Source organism: Megalobrama amblycephala, linkage group LG5, assembly GCF_018812025.1.
Source record: "Megalobrama amblycephala isolate DHTTF-2021 linkage group LG5, ASM1881202v1, whole genome shotgun sequence".
Lineage (NCBI taxonomy): Eukaryota > Metazoa > Chordata > Actinopteri > Cypriniformes > Xenocyprididae > Megalobrama > Megalobrama amblycephala.
In genome coordinates this window covers 12,659,402-12,683,513 of record NC_063048.1, presented here as the reverse complement: position 1 = coordinate 12,683,513, position 24,112 = coordinate 12,659,402, and the positions used below count along the sequence as shown (strand labels likewise).

The 24,112-nt window shown below is 37.2% G+C and overlaps 1 protein-coding gene across 4 annotated transcripts in view; it reads right to left on the bottom strand.

The window, feature by feature from the left end:
- The window catches only part of kif13ba (kinesin family member 13Ba), a 61,654-nt gene extending 37,982 nt beyond the window's left edge, over positions 1-23,672 (bottom strand). For 2 of the 4 annotated variants that reach the window (XM_048190749.1, XM_048190751.1), the window contains exons 1-2: positions 22,485-23,672; positions 13,819-13,903 (exon numbers count right to left, since the gene is read on the bottom strand). In XM_048190749.1, the coding sequence (XP_048046706.1) occupies positions 13,819-13,903; positions 22,485-22,554 (155 nt within the window). In that variant the 5' untranslated portion in view covers positions 22,555-23,672. The remainder of the gene's footprint in view (positions 1-13,818; positions 13,904-22,484) is intronic. The other 2 variants (XM_048190752.1, XM_048190750.1) reach the window with 1 other exon arrangement.
- Positions 23,673-24,112: the final 440 nt, after the last annotated feature.

Sequence of the window (24,112 nt, the reverse complement as noted above, 5' to 3'; positions counted from 1 at the left end):
TACTGTATATAAAATTAAATATAGAATAGAATAAATTAAAATAAAATAAAATAATGAAAGAACATGTTTTTTTAATGTGATATCATGATAATACAACTAACACCATGTTGTACATATACCAGGATTCAGTACCATTGTATTCTTATAGTACACTGGAATACTATAATATATATGAATTATCCCAGAACGTTCCGACAAAAAAAAAAAAAAAAAAAAAAAAAGTCCAAATTCAGTGGACCCACTGACTCACAGCTGACCAAAATAACATGTCAACACCCTGAGCGCACTCAAACGGGAACTAGGAACTGCCGGCTCTGCACACAATCACACATCCTGAGCGAATCCATGTCATCAGTTGTACTTTGCTCAGTGGACCTGAACACAAACAGACCGTCTCTCACTGAGAAAGCCCTGCCGTTTACAGGGTAAATACGCATTTGGAGCCCTGACTCAAATGTTGTGTTATCTGTAGAGGGCACCTCAATGGCTTTGCACAGCACTCTGTGAACACAATGACCTATATAAGGATCAATGACAGACTATGGGAGCATACTGAATGATCCTAATCACTCACAGAGCACTGTGCCTTTCCAGGGCCAATTAATTCAATTCTGATGTTGTTCTATGGGTAATGAAAAATCACTAATGCAAAATGCAAACTCCGTTCCAAACCATAATGGGCTGACTAAATGCACCGATGAATCAATAAGTCAAAAACGTGTATAAAACGTTAATAGCGTCAATTACAATTTCAAGCTGACTTTAAGAATCTCATAACTAAAGATATATTCCATGATGAGCAATTATTCCCTATTTATTCATGCCCTCTGCACATATAACAAAATCTTCAGCAACGGCGACCCTTTTTATAATCCCAATCTAGTAAATCTACATCCATGACAGCATATGGAAATCACCGAAGCGTGTACAGCCATGCAGTACACAGTGAGCAAATGAAAAAGCGAGGGATGGAAAGCTGGGGCAAAATATGCCTAGATTCAGTTCCAACGACCCCAGGCTCAGCTTGTCGTTTAAAATCAGGCCATGCCACACTTGTGGTATAATAAGTTGCACGATGACGTCCCCCCGTCACACCATGCTGAGAACTGAGAACTGTTGGCCCTTGAAGGATGTGTCAGGATGAGCTTCATCTTGAATTCCCGGAGGAGGTTTGAGCAAACAGGGTGGACAAACACACAGCAGCTGTACATCTGTATCACTGAAAATAACATTTCTGAGTGACAGTCCCTCAATTCTGACCTTGAAATAAAGATGTGGATATTCTTAGAAAATTATCCTGTCTCTCCATGCTATCAGTTTCCCAAAATCTTCTCTCCCTATCCTTTCATCTATCACTGCAGGGCATAAACTGTATGTGATGACTTTCAGGGTATAACAAATCAAATTTCAAGCATTGCAGGGAAATATTGCATGTTTTCCAAGACACCTAAAGGACAGATTACTTATTCTAAAGAAGGAGGTCTCCACCAAACCTCTACAGCCAAGGGTGCAGCTTGTAGTAGGTATGCGTGTAATCATAAAGGAGTTCACTGGGTTGTGTGCTACACCCAGACTGCTCATGTTCGCAGCTCCCGCCGGTGGCACCTCCTTTTCCAAACAGCCATTACAAGCCCTAGTGACTTTGACCTTGTACTATCTGGCATAGCCTATACCAACCATATCTCTGGTCACATTTTATCATATCTGATTCGTCAACTTGACAAATACAATGACATATAGGCTCTGACGGAATGGACAAAGATGGAAATTAATCATATTAAATGATACCATCCATCATCATTCTGAACACAGTTGTATAGTTTTGCACATGCAATGTTAAACCCACTCTGCTAAACAGTCTACTCTTGTTAATGTAGGATTGAGAAGTCAAAATCATTTTAGTGAATTGTTTATTTGGTTGGTTTGTTTGAAGGAATAAGTTCAAATAAATGAGTATCTGCACTGTCTTATTTGGAGCAAAATATTTAGTTAAAAGCTGCTGTTCAGGACTTCGTTTTTGACTAATTTATGTAAATTAGGGTGTTTCCTACTTACGGAAGAGGATTAGGGCCAAGCAATAATAAAAAAATAAAACCATCTCGAGATTAAAGTTGTTAAATTTCGAGAAAAAAGTCAAAATAAAATGTTGAGAATAAACTCATTAAATTACGAGAAAAAAAGTCGTTAAATTTCGAGAAAAAAAGTCAAGATAAAATGTTGAGAATAAAGTAATTAAATTACGAGAAAAAAGTCGTTAAATTACGAGAACAAATTCGTTAAATTATGAGAAAATGTCGTTAAATTTCGAAAAAAAGTCGAGATAAAATGTTGAGAATAAACTCTTTAAAATTACGAGAATAAAGTCATTAAATTACGAGAAAAAAGTAGTTAAATTATGAGAACAAATTCGTAATTTAACGTCTTTTTTCGACTTTTTTCTCGAAATTTAATGACATTTTTCCTCATAATTTAACGAATTTGTTCTCGTAATTTAATGACTTTATTCTCAACATTTTATCTCGACTTTTTTCACGAAATTTAACGAGTTTTTTCGCGTAATTTAACGAGTTTATTCTCAACATTTTATCTCGACTTTTTTCTCGAAATTTAACGAGTTTTTTCGCGTAATTTAACGAGTTTATTCTCAACATTTTATCTCGACTTTTTTCTCGAAATTTAACAACTTTAATCTCGAGATGGCCCTAATCCTCTTCCGTACCTACTTTAATTTAGTGTAAATGTATGCGTTAAATTTTATGCGCATCCAAAATAAAAGTTTGTTTATAATGTATGTTCTGTGTATATTTATTATCTATATATAAATACACACACACATTCATGTATATACATATATATAAATACATGAATGTAAATATACACAATACACATATTATGTAAACACAAACTTTTATTTTTTCACAGCACTAACTCTGACATAATAAATATAAAATCAAATGAAGCAAATAAAAAAAAGAAATCAACTAAAATAAAATTTGCAAAAAAAAAAAAAAGAACAATTAAAATAAAATAAAAAATATAAAATAAAAAGAAATAAAATAAAAAATATAAAAGAAAATGAAATAAAAGAAAATGTATATAAAATAAAATAAAATTAAAAATAAAAATAAACAGTTCATGTGTTTAGGCTGGAGAAAATAAAATGGGTGCTTTGTTAAGAGAGCAAAGTTAGATCCATGTTTTTGATTGTCCAATGACGGCGGCCATGACAACCCAATGACAACCTCAGGAAAGCTGGCAGCTGCTCCCAAGTTCCCAGTCTGGTTTCCAAACAGTGCTCGAATAAACCCACAATGCATCACTCTGTGTTTTCCTAACACGGCTGTCCTGTACATCTGCACCGATTGGAATCGTCCCTGAGCCAACTGTACAAATGAAAAATGCGAATACTCTGTCTCTACGCCTGTGCCTGCTTCCCTACAGGAGACAGAGGCATGTGGTTGTTATTACACAAAAATGCCTTAGTGACAGGTGAGACCAATCGCTGAGAGATACCCAAGCTAGAACTGGGATCAGCGCTGCGGTGCGGTTAATCACACGAGTTCTCTCATGATGTCATCGAGTAGCCTCGCGAGTAATCCTGTACGTTGCTTTATGACATTGTTTTTCGTCGGAGTGAGTCAGAGGGTTCCTGATATGAGGCAGCACTGACTGAGCAGAGTCCACAGCTGCTGGGGAAGACACAAACTCTCACTTTTTTTAGCAAATCGCACACACAAAAACATTCATTTAGAAAGTGACGGTTTGGCAGCATGCAGCACAGACTCTGAGCTCTCGAGACCCTTCCCCCAAACCACAAGTCTTGCAGTTAGGGCTGGACGAGCATTAACAAAATTATTACTGAACATAAATACAGAATGTTTAAAGTAACAATGTTTAAAGAAACGAGTAAAGTCCAGAAAAATGCTTTTCACAAAACAGAATACTAAAAAGATCAGCCTACTTAATATACTACTAACTAATATTTTAATACACTACCATTCAAAGTCAGTAAGATTTTTGGGATTTTTTAACAGAAATAGACTTTTTCTTTAGCAAGGATACATTTAAAAAAAAAAAAAAAAAAAAAAAGTTTAAAACTTTCACATTATTACAAAAAAAATGTATTTCAAACAAATTGTGTTCTTTTGAACTTTCTATTCAAAGAATTTTTGTTTACACAAAAATATTAAGCGGCACATTTGTTTTTAACACTGATAATAAGAAATGTTACTTGAGCAGCAAATCAGCATATTAGAATGATTTTTAAAGGATCATGTGACACTGAAGACTGAAGTAATTACAGATTTTAAAGCATGTAAAATGCCACACACAGATTTCACATGAACAATAAGTGAATGAATTACTGAATCACTTTCGAACCAAATCACTGACTGTGCAAAGAAATGATTCATTTTTCTGGATTCCGTTTTTTTCCATTTAAATTTTTTGGACTTGATATTAATGGTTAAATTAAATTTTAATAAATCAAAAAGGAATGTCACAAATTTATTAATTAAAAAAAAATGTATTTTTATGATTTGTTTTGTTTTTTCAGAAATTCTGTTGCGTATTTTAATTTTTCTGGCAATCAAATAAATGGATAACATTAATTTAATTTATCTTTTAATCGTGCAATTAAACTTTCTTTATCAAACAAAGTGCTGCACAACAGAGCATTACTGTTAAAATTAAAACATGGAAGAAAAACTGAGATTGTTCCTTAAAAATATAGTTTGAATAATTTATTATTATTATTATTATTATTATTAAGTCTATTAGTGTTAGTGTTAGTATTATTATTACATTGAAACGTATCTAAATTCTACTGTACAACAGTAATATGTTTCTATCAAGTTAAATCGAACTTTTATTTTGACAGGTTGCCAAGAGCTTTGAGTTTCTGTGTGTTTATGGCAATAGATTTTCTTAAAGCAGTAAAATGCTGATGAAATCAATCAGAGCAGCTCTGGAGATGAATTTTGTGCATTCATGTCCTCATATGGTGAGGTAACAGAGGATGAAAACACCGCGAGTGTAACACGTGCTTCAGTGCGTGTGGTAAATGAAACCGCGCTTCTGCGCCATTAATTTCAGAGGCATACAGGCATGCAGGATTCATATTTAAATAGTCTTTTTGCGGTTTAATATTCACAGACACTAGTCTATATCGTGATTTCATTTAAGTGTACTGACCTGCATTTAATTCATTCATCAAAAATATGATAAATTACGTGACGTTCCGCGTTATATAGTAAATTCCGTTTTTATGACTGGATTCTGCGATTCTGTCCGTGGATTTCTGCGGAAATCATAGGGCCCTAGATATAGGTAGAAACTAAACTAGTGGTGTGGTCTTCTGGAAATATAATTGCCAAATAAAAAGAACTTAAAACAATGCAATAATCATGATCTTGGTTAACTCTGTAAATCTATAAACAAAACTGCATACCAGTTTAGTAAATCTTTTCTGCGTGAGCAATGAAGTGATATGTCAAATGACAAAATGAATAATTAAATGTTTACCACCCTTACAAGAATATACAGTGGCTAAAAAATAAAGACTTTATTTGCAACACATTTACCACATAATAACAGGAAATTCACCACAAATGGTTACTACTTTTAATAGATGCACTTTTATTATCCAAGGAACTGTCTATAGGGGAGGAGGCTGCAATGAAAGACTGTGTCAACAGTGTCGTCCCTTCCCCCACTTTCTGTATCACTCCATTGGCGCTGGAAACAATGAGGAAATCACCACTCTGCCTTGGTGCTATAATAGTATACAAATGAAACCTAGACCAAAGCACCACAGGCAGAATATAAAAACCACACTGAAACCACTGGAGGGAAAATCCTTTACATACAAGCTAAGAAGTGGTGGTTGATTTGAATCTGCAGACTAACAAACAAGCCACTGGCCTCAATCTGTCTTTGAATGGCATCAAACACACATTTAATTCTGCCGTATTCAATCAGGCTTTCATGCAAACTCAGGGAGCATTCCAGAAACATGCTTGCGATTCCATTTCGTGCAAGTTAATGGATTCACTCATTGCCTCATCAGACCATCTTAATATTCCTAATAGGTCCGAATGCTTCAGGAAAGCATTTTCTACGGAGAACAGTTTAAATCTCTCCTTCGAGAGTGTATCGACCCCTCCGAAGTAAAGTGTCGACGCAAGGCCAGGACTGTAAATCCCTATGTCTTTGTCTGCATTCTTGCAGGGGCTCAAGTCTGAGAACAACGGGGAGGAAGGAATGAGCCTTGATTATGGTCCACTGCAGCTTTTTCATGGGATAGTGACGTACGCTACGGTGACAGCTGTCAGTGCGAGTATGCCAGAGATTGAGGGTTGTGCCCAATACAGTCTAACACCTCGTGGTCAGCGTTGGCATGACAGACTGGTCAGAAAGGCAACCTGAACGTGCACCCAGACCCACATGAACTACCCTTCAGCTCTTGAGGTCTGAGGTAGAGTAATTTAAAAAATGTGATTCCGCTTCGGTTGCTTGCAAATGCACAGCCCGTGACTGGGATAGATGACGTTCTGTGCTTTTGACCTAAATTATGATCCACTAGTTTTTTCTTAATAAATGTATGCGCACCAACAGACATGGCCTCGTGAATGAACTTAATGCACTCAAGCAGGCCGAGGGCAACACAATGCACTCTAGGCCCTGTTTTACACATGACACAGAGATGATTTTCCTCAGCTGAAGCAGCACAACTGTAAATTAAGGTTCTGGTAATTAAAGGGGACCTATTATGCCCCCTTTTACAAGTTGTAAAATAAGTCTCTGATGTCCCCAGAGTGTGTATGTGAAGTTTTAGCTCAAAATACCCCACAGATAATTTTTCACAGCATGTTAAAATTGCCACTTTTTGAGGGTGAGCAAAAACACAGCGTTTCAGTGTGGGCCCTTTAAATGCAAATGAGCTGCTGTGCTCAGCCTAAGAGGGCGGGGCTTCAAGAGCTTATCTCCGGTGTCAGGACGCACTATAAATGTCAGAAACTGTGAATATATGCTGCATGGAGATAGAACAGGTATAGTTTAGTATAATTAGTTATAACTTTTATTGACTTCTTGTTTTTATCCAATATATAAGTACAAGCCTGTTTACCGATGAGTTTTATGATGTTTATTGTACTTCACACAAAATATGAAGCGCCTGTTTTCGCTCTAGAAAATCACTGTAAGAGCTTAATAAAACAGTGCAAGTGTACATAAAAATATTATCCATAAACTCTCTCTCTCCCTTGCATTATTGTCAACATTCATAGCGAAGTACACAGAAATACTTGTTACAACTAAAGGCTGATTTATACTTCTGTGTCGAGTGTACGTCTTAGCTACGGCGCAGGCTGTGCATAGCATACGACGTAGCCTGACGTGCACCTCTTCAAAAATGTAACAGCGCGTCAATTCTATGCGGACCGCAAGCGCTGTAATTGGTCTGCTAGAACCCCTCCGTCAGGTCAAAAAACTGGCACAGAGCAATCAGAGAAGATCGAGCGTTTACCACTTCCATATGAATGAAAAAAACACTGTTTTAACGGACACATACAGGCAAACTGCAACAAAAGTCATTACCTTTTTGCCGCTTCACTGCCGCTTCTATTTGTAAGCGTCTCTGACAACATACATGACGAGCTGCTTCTTCTTCAGCTTTTGTTTTGATACTCAACATGACCGCGGACACTGCCTACTAGTGGTCTGCATGCACGTCAACGCGGATAACGACGCAGAAGTATAAATGAAAACAGACGCATAGCCTATGGCGCAGAGCCTACGGCGTAGGTCCGACGCAGAAGTATAAATCAGCCTTAACAGTAAACAAATATATAAAGACCTTATGCCTTTTCGGGTGGTGCTTAATAAACTGGTAAACTTTATATCCGTAAATCTCCGATATATATCCGTGCTCTCACCTTCATTACTGGCGTATCCAATATCACTCTGGAGGCTGTAAGCTGGATCATGAACAGTTCACTGATCTATCCTTGAGTAAGAAATTTTTAGCACAACCTCTGTTTTGTATTGTACCTTTGTATTGACATTTGTTCACAAAGCAGTCCGGTGCGAAATGAGTCGCGCAGACAAACGAATTTAGGTAAAGTTGAGGGAGCATTTTCTTCAAAAACAAAATGAATCCACCTCATCTTCAGAGGCTCAGATTTAGGGAGTAAATGGAGAGAGCTATGTGGATTCATCCATCCAGCTACAGAACACCTAAAACTCTTGGGAGACGTTCTCGTTAGTGCAGCAATGGCGGACTGTGTACAACTCGCTGTGAACTCGCTCAGGGCGGTTCTATGTTAAAACGGCAGTGTCTGTCAACATTCATGGGCAGGTCCTGTGGCTAAAGTGACGTCACACTGCCAGGGATCTGGAAACGGCTTGTTCTGAGACACTGCTTATGATTTATGGGGATTAAAAAAAAGGAGTGGTTGGATTTTTATCATTATAGGGTGGTTGTGTACGCACTTGTCAACACACATTTATGTGCAAACACCATGCAAAAGTGAATTTTGCATAATAGGTCCCCTTTAAAACAAGAAACTCACCCTCCTGTCATTCCAAAACCTTTAAATCTGCCCCAGAACATGTTTTCAAAAGATGTAATATAAGTCTTAGGTGTCCCCTGAATGTGTCTGTGAAGTGTCAGCTCAAAATACCCCATAGTTTTTTTTTTCATTAATTTTTTTAACTGCCTATTTGGCGGCATCATTATAAACGCGCCGATTTATGCAGCGCGGCCCCTTTAAATCTCGAGCTCCCCGCCCACGGAGCTCGTGCTTGCCTTAAACAGCTATAAACAAAGTTCACACAGCTAATACAACACTCAACAATGGATCTTTACAAAGTGTTCGTCATGCAACATGTCTAATCGCGTAAGTAGAGTATTTAATTGGATGTTTACATTTGATTCTGCATGATTCTGTTTGATTGTGCTCCGTGGCTAACGGCTAATGCTACACTGTTGGAGAGATTTATAAAGAATGAAGTTGTGTTTATGAATTATACAGACTGCAAGTGTTTAAAAAATGAAAATAACGACAGTCTTGTCTCCGTGAATACAGTAAGAAACGATGGTAACTTTAACCACATTTAACAGTACATTAGCAACATGCTAACGAAACATTTAGAAAGACAAATTACAAATATCACTAAAAATATCATGATATCATGGATCATGTCCTTGCTTGCTTACCTAGTCTGATGATTCGGCTGTGCACATCCAGACGTTTATACTGGCTGCCCTTGTGTAATGCCTTTCATAATGTTGGGAACATGGGCTGGCATATGCAAATATTGGGGGTGTACACCCCGACTGTTACGTAACAGTTGGTGTTATGTTGAGATTTGCCTGTTCTTCGGAGGTCTTTTAGACAAATGAGATTTATATAAGAAGGAGGAAACAATTGAGTTTGAGACTCACTGTATGTCATTTCCATGTACTGAACTCTTGTTATTTAACTATGCCGAGGTAAATTCAATTTTTGAATCTAGGGCACCTTTAATAGCCAGCAGAACCAACCACCAACCAGCAACGTCGAAATCGTAATCTTACGATAACTACCACCTACTTACCAACCTCTGACGCCTATTCAACTAGTGCATTAAAAAACTAAAAAAAAAAAAAAAAATCAAATGTTAAAATAGCATTCAGATGTTACAGCATTTATGACATTTATGATTTAGACCAGGGATGGGCAACATTGGTCCTGGAGGGTCACTGTCCTGCAGAGTTTAGCCCCAACCCTAATCAAACACCTTAACAAGCCAATCAAGGACTACAGGATTACTGTAAAGCTACAGGCAGGAGAGTTTTACCATGGTTGGAGCTAAACTGTGCAGAACAATGGCCCTGCAGGACTGAAGTCTAAATCAGGGATGGGCAACTATCTAAATCAGACTTAATATGTTTCTGCACAAATGACACAAAATGTGACAAGGGTTTGCCGTTTGCTCTTAGAAACAATTCCGAGTCCTCAACTAGGGCTGGGCGCTAAAACAATGATAAGCTCTTTTTGGGAAAAAAAAGGTAACAACTAATTATATGGAAGTGGTTTGGGTTGCTTAAACGCGACGAAGACGCGAAACTCAAAATATGACCTGCAGCAGAAGAAGATAACACGCATCATATCGCTGTAGCTGAATAAACAGAAGATTGAAATGCTTTGATTAATTAAACATGACTAATAAACACACGACTGCCTTATTCTGTGTAAGAAGCCACATCATCTCACAGAAGGACGTTCAACTGCCGTTATGAAGTGAGTTTGGAGTAAAAACATGTTATTAAATGTTGTCTTTTGTTGGACAAGATGTTAATAAATGCTTCTCGTGTCCGAAAAGAAGTTTGACGCATGTTGCTTTTTCAAATGTACATTATAAGCGACTCAAACTCGCAGTGCTTTCAGATGGATTAGCATTTGGAGCCATAATTCACTGACAAGCCACGCATAAAGTAAATCGCAGCCTTTGCAATTCATAATCGCACTAAGAATCACGTTTAAGTGATAATCGCGTTCAAGTTCAATGCTATTTTTCATATTTTGCGATATATCGTGCAGCCCTAAATAAAAGCCTTTCTTCCGGCGGAAAAAATAGTCCCTGACCGTGAACAGCAACAGAAGATATGTTATTACACCATAGGTGGCAGCAAAGACTGTCCTTTTGAGTCTGTCAGTCAGTAGCGATGCCTTTTAAATTGAAAAGACTGAATTATTGTGAACATGGAACAAGACGCAACTGACAAATGCTTTGACTTAGCGCTGTCAGTCACGGAAAACCCCTTAACTGTTAAAAGGACAAGATAATACATCGGACATTTAAACAGATTGCTTATTATGAACATAGGACTGACCTGAAGGAAAATGCTAAATCTGAATGCAGATAATAAACTCGCTCACTCAATCTCTTTCTCACAATACTCTTCTACGTCATACAGTAGCTTCAATGAACAATATCAATTGAGAACATACAGTTTACATTGCTAAGAGTGGTTGCTAAGGGTGTCGTTTGGTGATAGACAGAACCGTTGGTTAAAGCGGTCATAGCCGTGTTTTATCATGAATAAGACACTGCTATTGACCAATCAGAGTCAAGGACAGGAACTAACCATTTTATAATTGTTATTAAACTAGAGTCAAAAATTTAATTAAAGAACCCTCTGGTTTATCCAGGCTTCAGTAATTTCATGATATCATGATAAATATAGATTTCGATCAAATATTGTGATTATATTTCTTGCCATACAGCCCATCCCTATCCTCAACACATCTGACCTCAATCTGACTGTGAGTATATGTCTCACTGCCTTCCTGCAAGCCCAAAACACGCCCTGTCTCGAGTTCAGGTGGGATGGTCATAGTCTTGATGTGCCAGCAACTCCTTAACTTAACAAAAGAACATAATCTGTGATAGAGATAAAAGGGCACAGCTGTAAAATACTCTAATACTAAAATAGTAGGGAGTGACAAGCAATTACTTGTCTCTATAACTATTACAGTACCTGAAAGGGATTTTTTTTCTATCATAATTCATAAAGATAGTCATAAATACATTGATTTGTCAGGCATATACAAGCCTCTGGAAAAGATGCTGCTCTTAAGCTTATTTGCTCATGTTCATTCCATCCAAAACAACCCTAGGAGCTGCATGCAAACATAAAACCTTTCAAATGTCATTACATTAAAGCAAATGGACAGGCACTAAGATTCATTCAGCCTGAATACGTGATGCCATCGGACATGCTGAGAGCGGTATGACCACACAAAGGAGCGAAAGACGAATATACACTGACATATAAACACGCCATGTGTAGCCATCAAAAAAATGATTGTCTGGAATGTGTTGTAGCGCCTGACAGATCATAATTAATATGAGATGCCAGCAATAATCTGCATAAGTAAAGCTATTTTGGTCATGTGAACCTTGCCATTTGAGGCATCTGCGTTGCAGGGGCCATTAACAGGGCCGTCGATTCAGCGCGGCACGACACATGAACTCAGCGCTGCAATTAAACTGTCTGTTGTTCGAAGGCAGCAGGCGGCTCGTCCATTCACTTCCAAGTTTAAAACCTGTTCAACCTCTGTCTTTGTTTGCACTCCACGACAAGAGAAAAGCAGCAAAAAAAAATAATTGTGCTCTCTTGTGTACCCGCCATAAAAGTCAGAGGAAATGTTTATGGCTGACAGATGCTAAAGCTAGCTTGAATTTTCCCCTTTTTCCAGACACAAGAGCTCCTCAGCTATGGATGACCTAGGGTTAACCCTCCTTCTGCGTTTCCGTGACAACGGAGGGCAGAGAAAAAGAGAGGAAGTCAGACGGAGGAGAGTTATGCCCCGACACACGGCAGGACGGAGCGAACAGCAGGCTACGTTAAAGAGAACCGCACGTCCACATTCCTGTTCTCCCTCAGCCCCCATCGTACGAGCCGCTCGACCGAAACCAACAAGAATACATCCGTTCTCAAAGACCCTGCTCTCAGCTATCTAATGAAGGGTCCAAAATACGTAATATCCGAAACAAAACAAGAAGCTAAACAAATCGAAACAAGAAAGCAATATGCTCCACACTTAATATTACCATTTAAAAAAAAAAAAAAAAAACAGTGTGTGAAGCAATAGCCATTATGCATTCATAATATTTAAACAGTATATGCTATATTTTTTATTATATGGGAAATAAAACATAGATGTTTAATTCCACAAATGCTTCAATTCTTCATAATCTTAGGCATTTTTAATCCAAAATTGAGTATCCCAATTCAGTTTAATGTGTTACTCTCAATCAGATCAAATAAGTCAAGAAAAAGAGGTTATAAACAGCGGCAGATATTACTTCTGGTTCACTCATTACTCTGGAAATGGCCAAGTCAAGCGAAAAACATTGTGGGATACAGTTACCATAGCCATATGCAAATATAGTTGTAGGTCATTGGGTATTGTTTCCATACAGAAAGTCTGCATACTACATACTCCATAAATAGTAAGTAGTATGCCATTTCGAACAAAGCCACAATGTCAGCAAATTTTCTAGTTTGCGGTCAGCAACATTTCTAATTAAATGTGTTTGAAAGAAGTCTCTTATGCTCACCAAGGCTGTATTTCTTTGATCAAAAATACAGTAAAAACAGCAATAATATATTACAGTAATATTACAATTTAAAGTGCCCTATTATGCAAATACAATTTTCATCTGTTTGCATCACCATGTATCAAGAGCTGAGGAAGCCTCTGGAGCTGAAATTCAGATTTTCATGGTAATAGGCGATTCATTTCTGACATGCACTGTAAGTGGTAGACCAATCACAACAGATTGGGCCATTGGACCAATCAGAGCAGAGCAGGGTTTAGAGAGACTTGAATTTTAGAGAAACTTGAACTGCTTTCAGACTCTTTAATAAATGAGGTGATGTGCAAAGTATATTATGAGAAAATTCTTTGACCTTGGATGTATGTAAACCTATTGTAGGAGAGCTGCAACACAAATCTATGTACATTTAAAGGGGGGGTCTAATGCCATTTCATGCATTCTGACCTATTTACACTGTTAAAGAGATGAATTCTCACTAAATATGGCTTTCAAAAAGTTTCAAAAAAAGTTGGACGTATGATGGAGTATTTCTGTGCCAAATACACTCCAGTCCATTTCCTTCAGAAATCATTCTAATATGCTAATGTGGTGCTCAAGAAACATTTATCATCATCATCAATGTTGAAAACAGTTGTGGTATGTTAACCGTAATACATTTTTCAGGATTCTTTGATGAACACAAAGTCATGACTTTCAAATTCAACTTACCTGGAATCTTTTCCCAGGTTTGCTGGGTAAAGATGTGTTTGATTCCCCTCCATTTCCACAACACATTTTGTGTTCAGATCCTTTTCTGTTGGGAAAAAACCAAAAAAAAAAAAAACACTTTGAGACAGCCACAAATACGAAACAAACAAATATTTTATTTTGTGCTTTATCATCTCAAAATAAACAGGTTGTTGGAAAATTAAAAACGATCCAAAGCCACTAAACTGATCCTATGTAACTGTTGCTCAAAATATGTTTGTCCCATCTCTGCCCTTAGATGACTCTAATAAGACAATCTTATGACCTATTGGATTCCCAGCTATCCTGATTATGCAGAACAAATGGCTGAAATCAATAGCAGGGGGTTCACAGCAGGGGAAGATGCTTGAGGACTGAATTCAGACCAGCATTCTGACACAGAGGTTTCTTGATATTAACCATCACTATTCTCACAGCTATGGAAAGTGTTCAGGGCATACCAGTTTTAGAGACACAAGCCTTCAGACACTAAAGGCCATTTCAGGACAACCAAATTATATCTCCCTTGACAGGGGAGACACTCTGTGAAACTGAAGCTATGATTCTACACATGCTAGATGCCATATGGGAATCTTATTAATAGCATTTTAGCAATTATTGCCAGCTTACCAAAAAGCTCCAAATCTGGATTTATCTAAAACTGAAATGACTTCAGTGTGAAAGTGCAATAAACTCATTCCCAATAATCCATTTTCATCAGCAATGTGTATATTATATTATATTATATATATATATATTATATTATATATATATATATATATATATATATTATATATATTATATATATATATATATTTATTTTATTTTATTTTTTTTTTATTTTTATTTATTTATTTATTTATTTATTAGGGCTTGCATAGACTAGTCGAGAGATCGACTACTTCAACCAAAGAGAGAGATAGCCTACGTCACAATATTGTAAATCTTTCCGTTTTAAACCAAAAGGGTAGCCAATGGATATCACACAAGAAGCAACGTTCAAACTTTGCGCAAGAGTTATGCCGGTGAAAGCTTAACCTCGGTTAGTAGGCTATTCAAAGTGAGAGTAAAAAGTGACGGAGCCGTCTGATGCTGCATTAACAGACCATATTCTCTCAGAGATGAATTTCAACCTAATATGCTGATAACCATATATAACTGTCTTAATTTATTCCATTATTTTTCTTGTGCCCGTATATAGTGAAACAAATGAGAATAATAGTATTTCGTGTTAAACAGGTTGTATTTTTTAAGTCGGTGCTTGAAGTTGCTCTTAATTTTCATTGATGACTGCAGTCAGTGTTAGGAAATATTATAGACTATTAATAATTTTAATTATAGGCCTATAATTCATTGTATAATAGACCTAAATAAAATGTTTAAAACATTTTCAAAGATGAGCTAATAGCCTAATCTTTTATTATCCTGACAGCATGTCAGTTAGGCCTATGCAGTGATGCGCTATGAAATTATTGCGGGGCAAATTTATTAATATTAATTTAAAAATAAAAGTAGCCTAATCTAATAGCAATAATAATAGACTAGAAGAATGTAACAGGCCTACATTAATTGGAAATGCCAAATCCTCTTAAAGGTGCCCTCGAATGAAAAATTGAATTTATCTTGGCATAGTCAAATAACAAGAGTTCAGTACATGGAAATGACATACAGTGAGTTTCAAACTCCATTGTTTCCTCCTTCTTATATAAATCTCATTTGTTTAAACGACCTCTGAAGAACAGGCGAATCTCAACATAATACCGACTGTTACGTAACAGTCGGGGTATACGCCCCCAATATTTGCATATGCCAGCCCATGTTCCCAACATTATGAAAGGCATTAGACAAGGGCAGGCAGTATTAACGTCTGGATGTGCACAGCTGAATCATCAGACTAGGTAAGCAAGCAAGAACAATAGCGAAAAATGGCAGATGGGGCAATAATAACTGTCATGATCCATGATATCATGATATTTTTAGTGATATTTGTAAACTGTCTTTCTAAATGTTTCGTTAGCATGTTGCTAATGTTGTTAAATGTGGTTAAAGTTACCATCGTTTCTTACTGTATTCACGGAGACAAGAGCCGTCGCTATTTTCATTTTTAAACACTTGCAGTCTGTATAATGCATAAACACAACTTCATTCTTTATAAATCTCTCTAACAGTGTAGCATTAGCCGTTAGCCACGGAGCACAGCCTCAAATTCATTCATAATCAATGTAAACAATATAACAGTATACAATACTCACATAATCCGACGCATGCATGACGAACACTTTGTAAAGATCCATTTGAGGGTTATATTAGCTGTGTGAACTTTGTTTAGGCACTGTTTAAGGCAAGCGCGAGCACCGTGGGCGGGGAGCGTCAGCATTTAAAGGGGCCGCACAGCATAAATCGGCTCATATTTAATGATGCCCCAAAATAGGCAGTTAAAAAAATGTATTTAAAAAAATCTATGGGGTATTTTGAGCTGAAACTTCACAGACACATTCAGGGGACACCTTAGACTTATTACATCTTGTAAAAAAACGTTCGATGGCACCTTTAATATTGCCAATATTTGACGCTTTTGTCAATATCTCTGGCTATTGTCGATACATGATCATCGTCTGTTGATGCAACCCGGGTTATCACAGGTTTATTTGGCTTTGAAAACATGAAAATTTTCATGGTTACATGAAAATTAAAATATGTAATATGATAATTATGTTTTGAGAGTTTACTTATAATTGCTGCATTAGGCTATGAATTAATAAACATTTATTGATAAGAACTATTTGAAGTCTTTTCATTTACAGTAGCATGAACCACAAGTAGTTGAGTAACTCGAGTATTGTTTTGATAAGAAATCGACTAGCAGAAATCAGTAGTCGTGCAACCATATATATATATATATATATATATATATATATATATATATATATACAGACCCCAAAAAAAATGATTATAGTCACAAAAAAAACTATTACAATTCATTTTACTACTGATTTTTATTTTCAATCTTCAGTAAAATATTAGTGTATAAATAACCACTAAATAGTATAAGTGATTTCATACTTCCCCATTCTAGTTTCATATCTCTGACTCCACAGTTCTCACATACTAAAATAATTTAAAATAAAATTAGAGTTAGTTAACCCAAAAATGAAAATTACCCCATGATTTACTCACCCTCAAGCCATCCAAGTGTATATGACTTTCTTCTTTCAGATGAACACAGTCAGAGTTATATTAAATATAGCAGTAAATAGAGGATGAGATTTTGAAGCCCAAATAAGTGCCTCCATCCATAATAAAAGACATCCACACGGCTCCAGGGTGATAATAAAAGCCTTCTGAAGTGAAGTGATGCGTTTGTGTAAGAAAAATATATATATTTAATACTTTAAAAACTAAAATAACTAGCGTCCAACAGATGGCTGTACACAATGATTTACAGAGAAAGAGCGAACTCTGACCCAACGCATGACTTATTGACGAAGTGCAGAACAAAACACCGGTCATGAATTAGAAGTATAAAATGAGAATTTTTTAATATAGAAAAGTCTGAGGATTTCGTTATAAGAGAAGAGGAGCTTGAGTTTGTTGCCCAGCCCTATTTCTTTGAACAGAGACAGACATCTAAGCTTACGATACTCCTACATTGCATCAGGGGTTACTCTTTAAGTAAATCAACGTGTGTACATTTTTAAATATGGATATTTTTCTTACACAAACACATCGCTTCACTTCAGAAGGCCTTTATTAACCCCCTGGAGGTTGGTTATCTTTTATGATGGATGGATGCATTATTTTTGGCTTCAAAATCTCATCCTCTATTCTCTGCCATTATAAATCTTGGAAAAGCCAGGGCATTATTTAATATAACTCTGATTGTATTCGTCTGAAAGAAGAAAGTCAAACACCTAGGATGGCTTGAGGGTGAGTAAATCATGGGATCATTTTCATTTTAGGTGAACTATCATGTAAAATTATTTGTTTATTTAGAAAGTAGCCATGTATTAAGTGGGATAATGTATGACCACCATGTTTATTTTGTAACACTAAAGATGTAGTGACAACAGAGCTAGTATGGCTCAAATGACATCCATGAACTGGCAAGAAACTCTTTCACACTGGCCATGTGCCATTGGGTCATCCTTAATGTTGAGCCTTGGAATTGGCTCATGTCTCACTCTCAGCTTGGCCAGAGTCATCCCTCTGACAGCAACAGCGGGAGGAACCTGCAACAGCATTCCCTCAAACACTGTCAGCAGCAGACAGTTGCTAAAGCGGCTTCCTGTCCAATAAATGGGATACCAAATAAAGTTCTGTAGTTCAGTCAGCTGAAAGTTTATGATGCACTGACTAATGACAAACACAAGGCATGGCCTAATAGTAACACACCCAATTCGACGGCAGGCTAAAGCATGTCTGAAAGCACCAAATATCTCCTGCTGACAACAACGGGGAAGTGGAAAGCATCTGTAGCTGACTCAGAAATCCTTGGAAAGGATGCACTCCGAATCCACACTAGCTATAACAACTTCCTGTTGGAGCAGGAAACAACTGGTTTCCTCCTAGCATTGGTGGCCAATGTCCAATAAGGAGACCCATCTGGATTTACCACATCCAGCCATTCCAAAAATCTGAATTTCCTGCATTATGTCACTATGAGTGTCAGAGATAAGCACATGTAATGCTGGCAACAGCGATGAACTGGAAAGACTGACAGAATAACTGAACAATAACACAAAGTCCATAAGTGAACAAAAGGCTGTGACAATGCCCCGAAGCACATTTCCATAATTATTTGCCTCAGTTTATGGAAGTAAAACTATTAACGCATCATGGTTGAGTTAGTTACGTGAAACTGCCATGTGAGAAGGGAATGAGGTAACTGGTGTCCTCAACTAATGTGAGGAACTGGTAAAACATTAACTAGATAAAGGGTTAGTTCACCCAAAAATTAATATTCTGTTGTTTATTACTCATGTTGTTCCACACCCGTAAGACCTTCGTTCATCTTCGGAACACAAATTAAGATATTTTTGATAAAATCTGATGGCTCAGTGAGGCCTCCATTGACAGCAAGATAATTAAAACTTTCAATGCCCAGAAAGCTGCTAAAGTTATATTTAAAACGAGAGTTATTAAGCAACGAGAATACATTTTGCATGCAAAACAAAACAAAATAACGACTTTATTTAACAATATCTAGTGATGGGCGATTTTAAAACACTGCTTCATTAAAGGGGTACTTCACCCCTGGAAAGATGAATGTGTATTTAAAATTGGTCATTTATGTAGTAGAAATGTGAAATTATTTTTGAATTTGGAGCTTTCTAGACTGAGAAAAGGCAGAAAATGTATTTTTGACTAATGTGGATGAAAGACAACAACTCCCAGAATGCACTTGTTTCGCTGCCCTTGCGAGGCCACGCCCAAACCACGCCTATCGGTTACAATCGTGAGTTAAGGTGCGTTCACGTGGCCTCGTAATTCCTGTAGTTACGAGATTCTAGCTTGTAAAAAGCGTTCACGTCCTCGTAGAGCTCGTAATTACAGCTTGTAACCTGGGAGTTTTCTGAAAGCTCCCAGATATACCACGTGGCCGCGCTGTACCACCTGACCGCGGTAGATTCATTTAGGCGTCGACAGTGCTGCCATGGAAACGCATAATTCCCAGTTCAAGGACCAAAAGGACGTGAACAGCTCCGAATATAACGTCACGTGTTGTCATTTCAAGATTCCGGTAAATACGAGGTGACGTGAACGCAGCATTAGTTCATACATTTACAGCGAAATGGTGCTAAATTGACACACGGCCTAAGGCTGAAACAAATTCCTGCAAAATCATTTACAAGTAAACAGTGACATGGATATTCCGTATCATAGCAACAAAGCGTCTCAACAGAAAAAAAATGCTGCGCTGCAGAAGCGCTCTCACGGCTCACAGCGCGCTCACAGACGGACGTTTTAAGCAGAGCGCCTAGCGTTTTCAGCTGGCTAAAAACGCTCTGGTGGACACACGGCCTAAGCGTATTCGCCTAGAGGTAAGACTCGCTGATACTAGACTCTTATTTCTGATAACACAGTAGCCTATATGTAGTGTTGTAGGTAGCAGTAAAACTGCAAACTTAGCAAAGTAACGTTAGATAGACAATTACATATAAGTTGCATATAAGTTGACTGTTATCAAAGTAAAGCCACTGTTCTGTAAAACTGAGTTAGTCTATTTATCTATTTATGCTAACGTTACCACAAAAGCCTGTTGCTGTATTGGTTGAGATGACTGCAGAGACCGATAAATTTGCGAGATGAACCACTGATGTAGTGCAGACTATAACAAAATAATGTTACTGTAAGCTTAAAAATATAACTGTGACACCCACTTTTGATAAAATCTTTGATCTATGTCCGTGAGTAACCTCAAACCTATGCCTCAAACGCGCATATGTTATGGGCGTGGCGAAAAAATGCCGAACTACTTGCTATTACTGGCTGTAGTTTTAAGCCTCTGGCCAAAAAAGCCTCCGATGACGCAAAATGACGATTTTTGCGTCATCGGAGGCTTTTTTACAGAATAAAAATGCATAAATCTCTCATCTCGGGCTGATATGAAGGGGGAAAGCACGGTAATTCGAAAATACTGGTGGTATTCTACTAATACAAAGCTTAATGCTAAATCCTGAAGTAACCCTTTAAGCTTTGAAGCTTCATGAATCTTTTGTTTCAAATCAGTGGTTCGGAGTACCAAAGTCACTTGATTTCAGTAAACGAGGCTTCATTGCGTTTCGAAATTTCAATAGCTCACATGACTTTGGCAGTTTGATATGCAATCTGAACCACTGATTCGAAACAAAAGATTCATAAAGCTTCAAAGCTTCATGAAGCAGTGTTTTGAAATCGTTCATCACTAGATATTGTTGAAAAAAGTCATTATTTAGTTTTTTTGGCACACAAAAGTATCCTCATCGCTTCATAACATTAAGGTCGACCACTGTAGTCACATGAACCATTTTAAATATAACTTTAGTACCTTTCTGGGCATCTGAATGTGTTAATTATCTTGCTGGCAATGAAGGCCTCTCTAAGACAACTTTTTTATCAAAAATATCTTAATTTGTGTTCTGAAGATGAACGAAGGTCTTACGGGTGTGGAACGACATGAGGATGAGTAATTAATGACTGAATTTTCATTTTTGGGTGAACTAACCCTTTAAACCTCCAGGTCCCTTTATCCACCTAAAAGGTTTTGTGACGTCTCTTTACATAGTCTTCGGACTGAATATGAACATTTTCGTAGAAGGACCCAAAAACTCATTTGGCCATGGGAACCTGCTCGGTTATGCAACGTTGGCAAATAGTCCATTCAGACTCCCTTCCTGCCTTTGTCCAAAATAGAGCAAGAGAGAGAGAGACAGAGAGAGTGCAAGTAAAACAGAAAGTTAAGTGTCATTTAGTCTTTCAAACAAAAGTTCTCCATGTCATATGACACAGGACAGAAATAAGGTCTGAAAAATCTTTGGTTTTGGAATAATACAGTAATGAAGGTCACATTACAATTCAAACATTACAAATGAAGACTGGGAATTGTTCAAAAGGATATTTGTGAGTCGGAAAGCTCACACTGGCTGTCAGCACACGATCAGTGCTCGAGTCTTGTGACTGAATGTTACGCTCCAGCGGGACACGTGACCACGTCACTACAATGTAGCAAATATTTCACGCTCCGGTGGATTTACCAAGACACATGTTCTCCCACGGCAAGACCTGCTTTAATGCCAGCCTTTCATGTGAGAGACATGCATGCAATTAATCATGCAAATAATGTTGGAGAAGTAGAAAAAGTGATTAGAAAAAAAGTACAGCATCTATGACACTAATTGAATGTCATCAGATAGACGGATGGAGAGAGAAAGAAAGATTTTTATCATATCATCTTCCCAATGTCATAGAAAACTTCAAACTTCAAGCAGTGTATATAATTCACCTCAAACATCTTGTTATAATTACATATTTTGAATATACACATATGTATACATATTTAAAAATACAGTACATGTCACATTGCAGCCCATTTAAAATGAACTAGTAAGGGAAGAATTTAATTAAAATGGCAAAAACAGGCTACTATCCTAATGTTGAATAAAAAAGTTAAAGTACATTACATGGTATCTGACCCAAATATAAAGGAAGGAAGGAAGGAAGGAAGGAAGGAAGAAGATAGATAGATAGATAGATAGATAGATAGATAGATAGATAGATAGATAGATAGATAGATAGATAGATAGATAGATAGATAGATAGATAGATAGATAGATAGATAGATAGATAGATAGATAGATAGATAGATAGATAGATAGATAACTCAATATGGTCATGTGACCCAACACAAAAACATCAGTTCTGAGCCCTACAGTATATAGAGAATACAGCTGGCATTGCCTTATCTGATGGACTTTCTCAGTCGAACCCCATTACTGACCACAAGATTTAAAGGCCGTGTCACAAAACCTAAGTGAGCTGACTAACTAGACAGCATTTTGAAGGCACCACAGAAAAGACTCGAACGTCTAGGAACCGCTAAACCAGGTTTTGAAAGACAGTTTGTATGTGTGTAATGTGATATCAAGAGACAGAACTGAAACTCAACTCACCTCTCCGGTTCATGGGCCGGACCCGAACCGCCACCTTCACATTGGAGTCGTTCAAATTAGAGTCGCCCATGTTGTATGTCGATATATCCACGAGAAGACGTGTTACAAAAGCTTACTGACAGCCTCGAGTTCATCAAATAAAACTCATCTAGATATGCCTGTCACCGGAGTCCCGGATAATTCGTGATATCTGAAGCGTGTCGTGTCCAAAAATGGTCAGCATCGTCCTTAATGGGTTGTTTTTCTGCGTTTTGAACGGCACAGTAAAAACATTGTCGTTTTAATAATGTAAAAGAAAAGTTTAGTGGGATGTCTTGACAGCTGGAGCTTTATTTGGATTAAAAACAGAGTCGAAAGCAAAGCCAACTCCCTCCTGGATTCCTGTCACACTCACACTGGGTCAAACTGCAAATGTCAAGACTTTTGTCCAGCAGGAAACCAAGCAACTAATAAGTAAGCAGGGTTTAAATAATTCATGCCTGGCGGGGTCAGTCTAACTACCACATTTTGCTTGAATATGGACGTTTTGCATTTTTTAAAAATAAAAAACAAATAAATAATATATACCTGAACGATTTAAATGGTGGTTTAAAATCGTATTCAACTGGGTAAACTGAACTACAGGCAGATCCGTATAGTGTTTATCCAAAAAAATATTAAATAAGATAATGTTTGCAATACACAGGACTATTATACTAATGCTAGGCTGTCAAATGCTGATTTGTCAATGCAGCACTTTTACAAAATGCCAAACAAATCAGTTTTAAGACAGAAAAACACATTGAATTTAAATGTCAACGACTGTGAAAAACGTTAAAATCCTAATCTGGCAGTTATTTCCGAAATCTGATCGCAAAGTGTTGATTAAATGGTAGGAGATCCCAAAGTATCTGTTGCGGATTTGTTGAATTTTCAGTTTCTTTTCAGGCTGGATCCAACTTCACGAGCTGATTAAAACAATGGTGCTGCTCTACACTTCCATCCAGCTCGGCAAATCTTCAGGGTTAATATCCAATATCACGGAGACAAGACGTGTGTATTTTATAGAATTAGCGAAGCCACGAAAATGAAGACTGAACTGATTTAAAGACTCCAGCGTGGATGTTACGGCCGCAATAAGGAGCCGCTTTATTTCATGACTGAGGCAGTGAAGCCAGTGCTGCTAACGGTGATCTATTTGACGCCCAGCGGAAGTTCGTCTTTCAAAGTAAAAGTCCCTAAAATAACGACAAAAATAAAAAATATTAATAATACATCCACCAATAATTATAATAATTATTATAAAATTAATTAACAAATCACCAGTCCTATAATAATAATAATAATAAATATTATTGTGATTGTTATTATCATCATCATTAATATTATCATTAGAAGTAGTGGGCTTAGTCGTACTGTAAGCTTTTTTTAATTACATCTAGATTTTTTGAGGCTCCTAAAAATTCTGCCATTCAGTTTCAGTGAGAACTGAAATCATTACCATAATAATAATAAGAGCATCTCTGCCATTACATCATTTGCGATCAGCTGATCTCCTGGAACAGACTTTCATCCTCAGATGAGGAAGAGCTGATTATGTTTGGAAGTCCATGCCATTGTGATGAGGTCAGATATATTTCGGTAGTTTT